The sequence below is a fragment of the Lytechinus variegatus genome, chromosome 7 (genome assembly GCF_018143015.1).
Source record: "Lytechinus variegatus isolate NC3 chromosome 7, Lvar_3.0, whole genome shotgun sequence".
Classification (NCBI taxonomy): Eukaryota; Metazoa; Echinodermata; class Echinoidea; order Temnopleuroida; family Toxopneustidae; genus Lytechinus; species Lytechinus variegatus.
Genome location: NC_054746.1, coordinates 15,286,244 through 15,298,962, shown reverse-complemented (window position 1 = coordinate 15,298,962; position 12,719 = coordinate 15,286,244). Strand labels below are relative to the sequence as shown.

Below are 12,719 nucleotides of genomic sequence, written 5' to 3'. Positions count from 1 at the left end.
CATCTTAGATTTTTAGGCAAAATGGACAACTGCTTATTGTAGTTATGAGTCCAAAAATATTACTTGACCCTTGAAAACAGTGTAGACACCATCATATAGGGTGGTGCACCGAAAGATGACCAGGCGGATGTATTTTCTGCTTTAAGAGCAAATAATACTAAAAAGAAAATAGTAATGTACGGATGCATTTTTACAGAACATATTAGAGAAAATAGCGGGGAGACCATCCTTGCTTAATTTGAACATATTAATTGACTAAGGTCGAAAAGATATGTCACCTACTTTGAGAATGTAATTTTTTTGCCAACTGGTATATACATGAATTCGCCGACTGCCATGAATATTGGGGGGGGGGGTGTCACACCCCATACCCCCCTTGCTACTGGCCCATGCATTATTTTCTTTGTCATAGTTGATGATGGATACGCTATAGTGTATAACGTACATGCTATAGGCCCTTTCCAGTTGGGTTCACCTTAACAATATAAGATTTCAAACACCACTTTCTTATTTTGTCTCATTCTTTGCAATGTCCTTCCATGCTCTACGCCGATTCGGTTTGGATGCTGTACTTATGGTAATTTTTAACTATAGGATTTAAGCAAGGAGATATTGTATGGAATGACATAGAATCGCACATGTTGTGGTGATCTGAAGTCGGATTTCTATATAGAGAATGATCATTAAGCTTAATCTGGCATTGCCTATGCACATGATCGGAACGATCACTAGTAAAATTCCCGCCGTGAAGCAACAAAGTATCTCGGAGTCAGACTCTTTAAGTTTTTGCAAAATTATTTAGACTAGCGATCCTGAAGAACTCCAGTTCCGAAAACCTCGCAGAAAGATTTTTTGGGGAATAAAAAACAACGCTGTAAGAAAAGAATCGCATCTTGAAACTTGTCAGAAATGAGATGGAAACCTGTTCGATTTTCAGGAATTCAAGCGCCCTTAAAACGGTGTTGGCTTTGTTTCTTCAGACGTGTCATTTCTTAGGAACTGTGAAGTGCATTGGGGTTTATCTACCGGAACTGAAGCGGACATTAGGACTATTGTCAACTGATATTGGTCTTGCTATTGGATTATTCGAAGCACTTTCATTCGCTCCAGGTAAACGAAATACGAGATTGATGTATTTTTAATGAATAAATAAAAAGGAATAGGGCGATTCCATTATAGAAAATTCAGCAACTTTCACAACATTTTTCAACGTGATATCCGAATAAAAAGTATTTGCATTTGTATTTATTAAGATATATAAAGGGATTAACTAAAAAAAACACGTACCTACTCTTGTCTGAACGTACTACTTGACTCTTTAAACCATGGATTATACAACCAAGTCATATCTGTCAGGCATAAATTGAATGACATATGTAAAGGTCAAGTCCACCCCAGAAAGATGTTGATTTGAATAGAGAAAAATCAAACTAGCAAAACGCTGAAAATTTCATCAGAATCGAATGTAAAATAAGAAAGTTACGGTATTTTAAAGTTTCGCTTATATTTCGCGAAACAGTGATATGCACAACTCAGTGTCATGCAAGTGAGTCAGTCGGTGATGTCCATCACTCACTATTTCTTTTTTTTTTATTGTTTCAATTATACATTATTTCATTTTGTTTACAGATTTGACAATAAGGACCAAGTTAATTGACTAAATGAATCATATAGTATTAAACAATGCTAATTCCACATGTTCAGGGAGAAATCAATCGTTGTTTCATTTGGCCATGAGGAGAAAATTACATTTCATATAATAAAATACAAAAGAAATAGTGAGTGGATGAAGTTATCAGTCCCCTCATTTGCATACCTATACTAGGATGTGCATATAACTGTTTTGTAAAAATTAAGCGAAACTTTAAAATGTTGGATTGTAAGTCATTGTAGCTTGTCCAGCACTGTAACATATGTGTGTCGATGGCGACTTGCTGGAATACTCCCAGGTGAGTGGAGGATGTGCATACATTGTGTGCAGATATGACTGATGAAACTAGATGACCGGGATAATAATAAGTCTGTAAGCTCTTAGATACGTACATTGTACTATAAATAACCAGATAATCAGTGTTATTATTATTACACGAGTTGACTTTTAACAGTTTACTTTCAAGAAAAAGGGGGGTCCGCGTGAGAAAGAAAAGCAGAACTATGCATAATACGATTTCTTTTCTTTTGTATAAATGACAATTTAGCTTAAAGATAATGTTGGGAAGTTGCCAGATGAAATTGATGTTCCATAATTCAATTAAAGTAAAATTGAAAATGAATAAAACATGATTAACAATTTGTCTAATGATCTTCATGACAAAGAGCAACCAAGAAGTCTTTGTCGAAGTTTCGTCCTGGATTCTGGACAAGACACCTGGACAAGTTAGTCATATCTTTATCCACAACGGCAGAGTTAGTTCCAATATTACTAAACCTGTTTCACGAAAGGCTTCCTAACTAGAATACCCTGATATCGATACTATCGGTAAAAAGAGCAGCCGAGACGCAACCTTAGTCACAAATTAGCATAATTTACAAAAAGAAAAATTATGACAAAATTGCAGATATTGTGATGAATTGGGAAATCTTTTTTAAAAAATAGCACAGGTAAATTATGCAACATACATACTTAGACCATGAAGACTGGAGCATTCAGTTGCTGAGAAAATTAAATTATGAATAATTCATTTCGTGACTAAAAAATTACATTTGGACGTTGAGATGGGGACCCCCAGGTTTACGGAAGTAAATTATAATGGTTTTATTTGTAAAATAGTGATAATTATATGGCCTTTTATATGATTCCAAATTTCATCATAGTTTAACAAAGACTCTTTAAATCTTTGATACCGAAACATACGATTTGACAAATTCTATGCATAATTTAGAGAGAATTTAGCAAAATGTTAATAGCCATTTTGACATTCGGTGAAATATGAAATAAAGATCCATTCATCTTTCACCTCATGAAGTATTCTGTCTGGAATACTCCCCAGTGAGTGGAGGATGTGCACACATTGTGTGCGGGAATGACTGATTGAATCCGATGACCGGGGTAATAATTATCTGTAAAGCGCCTAGACACGTCTTTCCGATGGATTAAGCGCTATATAAAAGCGGATTATTATTATGTGTATGTCCAGTATATCTTCCGGTGTCTTCCAAGGAATAGTTAGAAGACGTAGTCTTCAGCTACAACTTCCATAGTTGACTTGTCATAAATACATCGTTGCCAAATAAATAAATCGGTATTGACTTTAAATCTTTGATACCGAAACATACGTTTTGACAAATTCTATGCATAATTTAGAGAGAGAATTTAGCAAAATGTTAATAGACATTTTCACATTCGGTGAAAGATGAAATGGTCCATTGCACTCATAAACATTCATTATTTGTATACTATTCTATGTGTATGTCCAGTATATCTTCCGGTATCTTCCAGGGAATTGTTAGAAGACGTAGTCTTCAGCTATAACTTCCATAGTTGACTTGTCATAGATACATCGTTGCCAAATAAATAAATAAATCGGTATTGACTAAGAAACTGAGTTAGTGATCCGGTAATACAGGCCTTTTGCCTTTCTTACAAATTGTTATTTGGTTAACTACGATGATTGCAGTTTTGATGGAGCTGAATCCTTACTATAATTTGGCCAATCTTGTGTGTCCTTCCGTTTGTTTGACGCAGCTTTTCTCCGTGGTTTTCCACTCAATGGAGCTGGAATTTTTTCTAAACATGGTTTGTTCACAGATGTCATGAGGGGGGTTGTTTGTGGTATTTTGGTCGCATTATTTAAAGTTTTTTTTACAATTCGTAACTTTTTGGCATTCCTTTTCGCAGCCCTGAGTATAGCTTCGAAGTTCCCAGTCCCTTTTACCTCTCTCGGGTCAGCGAAATGATACAAAGCATGCATGCCATCATATGCCGACTGGTCGACCGGGTATGGTACGGTATACGGTACGTACTTACTCATGCGCTGGCTGCATGCATAATGCATGTATGCGCGCTGCTGAAACGTAGACAACATTAATCCTGTATTTTAACAGATTCATGCCACTCAATGCTCCAAGGCCAAGCTGTGCCAGTGCTCTGTTGCACACAGTTCAGTGCATGGTTAGTATTTTGACGTAAGACATAATATTTATATTGAATGATTGATGCCGCAGTAAATCTAAATTCCAACATGTGATGAAGTTGTTGGGTTGAGTCTGATAATCAACTCACCTAGTGCTAAGTTCCAAAACCCAAAATTACAAATTTCTTAATAGATTTGCTATTAACCCTTTTATTTAAGGGCAAATTTGATCAGATTTTCTTCGGAACATTGGTAACACTGGCATTTTCTTTCTTTGCTACACACATTCAACAAAATTAATGTCTCTAAAATTAATTTACAAATATAAATGAACTATATTTAGTATTATGTTCGCCAATTCATATGTTAAACTTTATTTCTGTGTGATTAACAAAATACTAATGTAGTGTGATCGTAATAAACAAGCATTGGTAAAATGATTTTACAGACATGTGTTGCCAATTTAATGATTTCAGTGCTTAATTTCCTTCTTTTAATTCCTGATGCTAAATGCCAAGTGGTAACACTACACAATTAAATGAGCTTATTGTGTGCAGTTATTTTAGCTCCTTCTGCTGATGCATCCAATATATATATTTTAAGGCTCTGAATCGTAAGTTACTGAGTCAAAGCACAAAATGTGGACAGTTGTCACAAAGAGGTTAACCCTATTCTGACTTGGCTTTTTGAAAACAAGTGTTGACTGGGGGTTTGCTGGGGGTGAGGGTCTACATCTAATGTTTCTGCCCAGTTTCATTAACACATCCTTTGTATTTAATCCTATATTTTAACAGATTGGGCTACCTGCTTCTCAACGCTCCAAAATCAAACTGTGCCAGTGCTCTGTTGTACACAGTTCATTGCATGGTTAGTATTTTGACGTAAAATGTAATATTTATATTGAATGATTGATGCCGCAGTAAATCTAAATTCCAACATATGATGCAGTTGTTTGGTTGAGTCAGATAATCAACTCAGTGCTAAGTTCCAAAACCCAAAATTAAAATTGTCTTAAATAGATTTGCTATTAACCCTTTTATTTAAAGGCAAAGTTGATCAGATTTTCTTCTGCCAATTGGCAACACTGGCATTTTTTTCTTTTTTTGCTACACACATTCAATAAAATTAATGTCTCTAAAATTCATTTACAAATGATTTAACTATATTTAAACATTATGTTTGCCAATTCGTATGTAAAACTTTATTTCTGTGTGATTAACAAAATACAATTCTTTATATTAAACATAAAAACCTGTGAGGTAAAGTAAGAGTTTGAATACTTTATATATACACTATTACAACTACTACTTTTAATAATAATAACAATGGTACTATTACTACTACTTTTATTTATTTTTTTTTTTTTTTTTGGGGGGGGCGGGCGAAAATATGTTCCCCCCACTTTTTTGTTTTTGGGGGGGGCGACTGCCCAGCCCCCCCCAACCCCCCACTTCCGGCGCCATATGCTGGGGGGTAAGGGTCTAGATCTAATGTTTCTGCCCATTTTCTTTAAAACATCCTTTATATTTAATCCTGTATTTTAACAGATTCAGCTACCTGCCACTCAATGCTCCAAGGCCAAGCTGTGCCAGTGCTCTGTTGCACACGGTTGAGTGCATGGTTAGTATTTTGACGTAAGACATAATATTTATATTGAATGATTAATGCCGCAGTAAATCTAAATTCCAACATGTGATGAAGTTGTTTGGTTGAGTCTGATAATCAACTCACCTAGTGCTAAGTTCCAAAACCCAAAATTACAAATTTCTTAATAGATTTGCTATTAACCCTTTTATTTAAGGGCAAATTTGATCAGATTTTCTTCGGAACATTGGTAACACTGGCATTTTCTTTCTTTGCTACACACATTCAACAAAATTAATGTCTCTAAAATTCATTTACAAATATAAATGAACTATATTTAGTATTATGTTCGCCAATTCATATGTTAAACTTTATTTCTGTGTGATTAACAAAATACTAATGTAGTGTGATCGTAATAAACAAGCATTGGTAAAATGATTTTACAGACTGTCTCACTCATTTTATCACCCCCCCCCCCTTTCTCTCACTTCTTTTCGACATCCTGCCATACTTATATACACTGTTAGAAAAAATAGAAGAAGTTCCTGCAGCAGAGTCTCGAGAACACCTGTAATCTTACCGAATTGCGTAATCTTACAGGAAATTGGTATTTGATGTATGGAATCTTACAAATTTCCTTGAATAAAACACCATTTTCCCCCTTTTTAAACAGACCTGGGGCCGTTTCATAAAGCTGTTCGTAAGATAAGAGCGACTTTAAGAACGACTGGTGAACCTTTCTTACGCACTAAACCATCGCCAGTGAATATACCATTTACCACAAGAAAGAATCACCAGTCGTTCTTAAAGTCGCTCTTAACTTACGAACAGCTTTATGAAACACCCACCAGTTCTGGTAAATTGCAGAAAAATTCTTGTTTTATGAATTTACAGAATGATTATTACGCAATTCGGTAAGATTACAGGTGTTCTCGAGACTCTGCTGCAGGAACTTCTTTTATTTTTTCTAACAGTGTATGATTGAGCAACCTTTAATTTAAAAAGTACAAACAACCGCAGTCTAATGTACATTGTAAGGTACATGTGCAATGTACTTACATATTTATTTCTGACCCAATACATGTAATCATAACATTTCTATATCACAATAATTGCCTCTTGACTGCTTACTGAATACACCGTGTTCTAATACATTTTTCATTTTATAGTTAGATTTGGATTTCACTCTGTAATGATTATTGAAGTTCTTCCTCCAGTTCAACCCAAGATGCTTAACTTAATTGAACCTCCTATCTATATTGAAAGAGAAGTCTGCTATGATTCAGTTGTCTAAATATATTTCATCAATAAACTGCTTGGCTTTCAGTGTGAAAAGGCAGTCTAGCTGCACATACAAGATCATGAAGATTGTCACCCCCTCCCCCTCCCCCCACACACTTTGATAAAGAAAAAATGACTCCTATCCCCTGTGCTGCCACGGGTAATTGCTGCTAGTCAAGTATAATTTTGCTACAAGGATGTATGTTAACAAAGTATTGGTACTTATGATTTATAAATTATACTGTATAAATCGCACGTTTACATGACTTTTATTTTACTATCTGTTATCTAATTATAAAGGATATATGATATTATATGTAAGCTTATCAATGATTATAAACTCGGCTTTTATTACGGGTTCACAGAATTTATTATCATGATTATAGGATCAGCATCAACATACTCTGCCTATCCTGTACGTTGCAAGCATATTACTTGGTATACAGATGTGGGTGTTGTTACATGTGTGTGTTGTGGCACAGTTGTGGCAAAAAAATTATCAAATAATTTAATAATTGATGCTTAATACTATTTTGTCTGCCATTGATAAGTAGTTTTCAAAGATCTCGTAATAAACGTGTTCAAAACAAATGGTAGAAAATACTATAGTAAATAGTATGAAAAATTAAATGAACAATAACATACATAAAAATGAATATGATGTTATATTCAAGGGTCATATCATTGTTCATAATGATACAATTAAAAATATATTAATTGTTATTTATTGAAAAAAGGGACAGACAGATATGAAAATGAAATCTCTCGCATACACTGTAAAAAATGAAATGCTAGTTTAGCACTTACAGTGCTTGTATAGATACTGCACTACGAGTGTTGATTTTCTAGTTTAAATTTGAACTAGAAAATCAGCAATAAATAGTGCTATACAAGCACTGTAAGTGCTAAATTAGCACTTCATTTTTTTACAGTGTACAACTTAAAACAACGCAAAATTGTCAAGATGTACTACCCTATCATATAAACAAAAAATTGGGTATCAAAGAGATCTATACCAGTCTTCAATTTTATACATAATATATATAGGCGTAAATAATTCAAGCATTGATGCAAGACGTAGCTTCCAAGTATCTCTTTTATTGGGCTAGCTTTCAGCCAGTAGGGCCTTCATTAGGTCTATGATGCATTGAAACAAACAAAATATAACAAAACCATACAAATAAAATCGTAATACCAACACAGTAAATAATGAGTAACCAAGGGTACAGAACAGAATGATAACACTAAGATAAAAAAAAATAACAATAACAACAGAGGGGATTGAGTACAGAACAGGAGGATTACAATAAGATAACAAAAAATTACAACAGAGGGGGTAATGGCTTAAACGAGATGGTGGAATACAATAGAAACGATTGGGAAACTTAAGGACGTTCCACAGTTAAAGTGAAGTCCATGTCATTTTCACCAAACATAGATACTTTAGAACCTTAATATTCGAAATATGCAAAAATTAACATGTGCTTGATTTTTTTTCTATAGAGCCTCAAAGTTCATCGAAATTGAGGTTCTTAAGAATTGCGCATTCAAAAGAATTTGGCATTTTTAGACCGCCCAAGATTACTGCAATGAGTTTAATTCTCTATTACTCAGTCCAAATACATGAAAAAGTCATCAAATTTCGCAAGAGAGTTAATAATTGTATCGTTAGAATTGAGAATTTATTCATAGTGCTATTTGTTCGCAATATTGAGTTTAACAGCACTGTCAGTTCTTAAAAAGAAAAAGATAACAAAATCCCTATCTAAAAAATTTGAAATTTCAGTAACAAACTACAAACGTACAATAAATGCTGCAATTTATTCAAAATCCATGTCATTTTCACCAAAACTTGCAGAGTTGTAGAAGAAGGTATACCTAAGAGGTACAAACATTAAAAAATAGGGGTTAATGTGCTTGTTTTTAAACTATCAGCATTTTTTTAGAGCAAATGTGCTTTTTAAAACACCAAAAATGCGCCGAATGCTTTGTATCTACAGTATGTGAAGAAAAATCAAAACCACTCTACCATTTATTCAAACTCGGGGTAATATTCGTGATTCTTGGCAGCACTGCAGCGTAAAGTATTTTGAAATTGCAGATTTTTTTTTTAATGGTCCATGGAATAATTCCTTTTTCTTCGCTTCATGAAATAACGCATCGGATCTGCAGTTTAAGTGCTGAAGATGAGAAAAATCAGCTCATACCCGCAGCTAATTAATCAGCTGTTCATCCATTGTGACGTCAGCGCGCAGAGTGTAAACTATGCGCAGATCATAATGCGCACAAACATAACTGTGGAAAGTCCTTAAGTGTGAGGAAAGACAAGGTATTTACCGGCATTGAAATTAACTTTGGATTCTGTTCATCTGGAGGTAGTAAGTCTTGTGTAGGTAATACTGTGAAAAAAAGGAGGATAATGTTTCAAGTAAAATGACAACTCGTTTCAATATCATTCTATATCTTGTATTTGAATACATTACTATATTGATCCGTTAACATAGTATTCAAGTAACTGTTGATACAAGTTATATTTTGAGAGCTTGACATAAAAAGGTACATTGTCATGCGCATGGAGATATATACGTATGGATGTTCGAGCGGTAAGCAACATGATAAACATAATGAACAAAATAAACATACGGCCATAAAGGAGCAAAGAAATCGTTATAATCAATCAAATGATCAGATATAGTCAAGTGATCAAGATACTAAGCATACCAAACTGTATTAGGGTAAAGAGACATAGCTATAAAACTATATAAGGTGGCCTGTTTGGGGCGGGTGAAATTAAACAAAGAAATGAGTCGAAAAGGTATGTACAGGGTTCAATAATTGCCAAACATATTATGCATATATGTATATATTACACAAGATCAGATATATTAAATACTGAAGTGGTTACCTATTATTCCAGGGTCTGGGAGAGTGTGTCGACTAGGTGTGCAGGTATGAGGTAAAGTGAAGTGAATGTGTGTGTGTGAGGGCATGTAATGGGTCATTGGTTCTAATTATCAACATTGATTCCGTTTGGCATGTTTGGGGCGAGGTTGCGTAGAGTGGCGATCCAGTATGATACTATATATATCTTTTTTTTCTTTCAATAGCATTTATTTAATCATCTGTATATACATTTCACATTTACATCAAAATACATTAAACATAATCAAATAATACATACGGAAGACGATACAGAGATTTACCAGTACAGTTTTTGTTCATTTCTAGCCTTCTCCGCAATTCTGATTTAAATAAAAACGTTAGATTTGATGGTCTATTGTCTACTTTCCTGTAATTACGTAACAAAATTGATTTATATACAGTCCAAAAGGCTATATTAATGATATCATCTAATTCTTTGTGCTCGTTATTTTTTATAAAAAGATCGACATCGATAACAACGTGTTTATTGAAGACTTTTTTGATCAACCAAATTATATAAGACCAAAAATTTTGATTCAATTTACAAGTAATCAAAGCGTGTGTTATGTCTTCTTCTACATGGCAACTATTACAATAAGCATCTTCGCTTATGCGCCATTTACATAAATTTCTTTTCACAGGCAATATATTATACAGTATTTTGAAATTAAATGATCTAAGTTTGTTTTCTTTTACTGTTAACAAGTTTCTCTCGAAACAAATATTCCAGCCTATACTCATTTTCGAAATATTTTCCCAAAAGAAACAACAACGTGAATTTGACCCTTCAAGACGTATAATATAATTGTAAAAGTATCTTGAAGGTACATGGTCCAGACATTTTACTGAGTTGCCTATTTTTAGTCTGGGTATATCAAGATGCGCAGATTTTTGTAGGTTCTTAATAAAAGATTTTGAGAGCCAAATTTTTGGTATAGCTTGCCTCAATTTTGAATAATAAAAAAATGACAGATCTTTTACTATTCTTAAATTTCAACATTGATGAAATTTCGGATACATCTTTAAAGCCTCCATCAACATTCAAAATGTCTTCCAAGTATATTATTCCGCTATTGTACCATTCCTTGAAAAATAGTGGTGATTTATTAAAAACAATATAATGATTGAACCATAAAATATTTTCAACCTTATGTTCTTTTCTGAATAATATTTCTTTATCAATCAGACTCCAAGCCCGAATTATTTCAACATAAAATGGAGGTATTTTCTTATCAAACAATGGGATAACGTTATGAACCCGAAGGTCGCTATTCAAGATTAGATTAAGAGTTCCAAAACGCTCAAACCAATAATTTCCAAGTGTTTTCCACATAGAATTTACCTCATTTGTTAACCTTCCTAACCACCTTAATCTGAAACTGACTACTTTCTTTTCTACATCAACCATTTTCAAACCACCTTGTGAGTAATCTTTGATAACATCACATCTTCTAACCTTTTCCATTCGTGAGTTCCAAAGAAATTTTAAAAACATTCTATTTAGTTTCTTAATAATTATTGATGGAACAGAATTAAACATAAGCAAATGGACTACTTGGCTGAGTGCCAGGCATTTCACAATCGTCACTCTACCGTATAATGTCAAGTTTCTTTTACGCCAATTATCTAGAAGACGTTGCATTTTCTCTAACTTATTTTCCCAATCTGCACTGTTAGCAATTTGCTCATTATTAGAGATAAAAAAGCCCAAATATTTTACCGGGTTTTCTGCCCATGTCAGGTCAAGGTCTTGTATTACCCATCGATTCTTTTCCTTACCTATCCATAAGAGTGCAGTTTTTTCTTTGTTAATTTTAGGACCGGCTACACTACCGAAATCTTCCAATTCAGTTAAAATAATTTCTAATGAGCTATCATCTCCAACAAAAAAGGTAGTATCATCTGCATACTGTAATACCTTTAACTCAAAGTGACCATTGGTTTCATCAAAACAAACACCTCTTATAGTATCATTTTTGCGTATTTTGTTTGCAAAGAATTCAGCTGCAATCACAAACAGAAGTGCCGAAAGAGGACAGCCTTGCCTTATTCCTCTTTGCACTTGAAACTCTTCTGTTATCCTGCCATTTACAATTACTGAACTTACTATTTGATTGTAAAGGACACAGATCCAATTGCGAAATTCATTGCCAAAATTCAACTTGTCTAAGCATTTCATTATAAAAGATATATCGATACAATCAAATGCTTTGGTGAAATCAACCATCATGACCGCACCTTCAACATTTTTTTCATGCATGTAATCTATCATATCTTTAACAATTCTTACATTAAAACCTCCTAATCGTCCTTTAATATACCCTACTTGTGTTTCCATAATAATACTTGTTAAAATCTTTTGTAATCTTAATGCTAGAACTGTTGGAATTATTTTATGGTCACAATGGAGTAGTGTTACTGGTCTCCAGTTCTTTAAATCGTCACTGTTTCCTTTTTTATAGATCAAAGTTATGAGACCTTTTCGTTGTGAAGGCGACATCTGTCCATTACTGAAAAATTCATTGAATGCATTAATTAACAACTCGCCTATTTCTTCCCAGAAAACTTGATAAAATTCAATGGGCAGGCCGTCCATACTGGCGCCTTATTCCTCTTCATAGAGAAAACAGCCTTTTTGCATTCTGCCATATTCATTAAGCCTTCACATTTATTTCTTTCATCTTGACTAAGCCTTTTCACATCTTGAATGTTGTTGTTAATTTGCATTTATGGCACGACCACGGTACGATGTTTATTTGACAGGCTCTTTTACCCGTTAAACTGAAAATATTCATCCTTCCATAAGTCGACCTGTCATTTTGATATGTATGTAAAATCACATATTTTCATGTTTGTCTC

At 33.9% G+C, this 12,719-nt stretch overlaps 1 protein-coding gene across 2 annotated transcripts in view; it reads left to right on the top strand.

Annotated features, from left to right (window-relative positions):
* Window positions 1-563: 563 nt before the first annotated feature.
* Window positions 564-12,719, top strand: part of LOC121418535 (monocarboxylate transporter 3-like) — a 27,470-nt gene continuing 15,314 nt past the window's right edge. Inside the window, exon 1 of one of the 2 annotated variants that reach the window (XM_041612457.1) lies at window positions 564-1,110. In XM_041612457.1, coding sequence (XP_041468391.1) covers window positions 915-1,110 — 196 coding nt within the window. In that variant the 5' untranslated portion in view covers window positions 564-914. The remainder of the gene's footprint in view (window positions 1,111-12,719) is intronic. The other variant, XM_041612458.1, reaches the window with a different exon arrangement.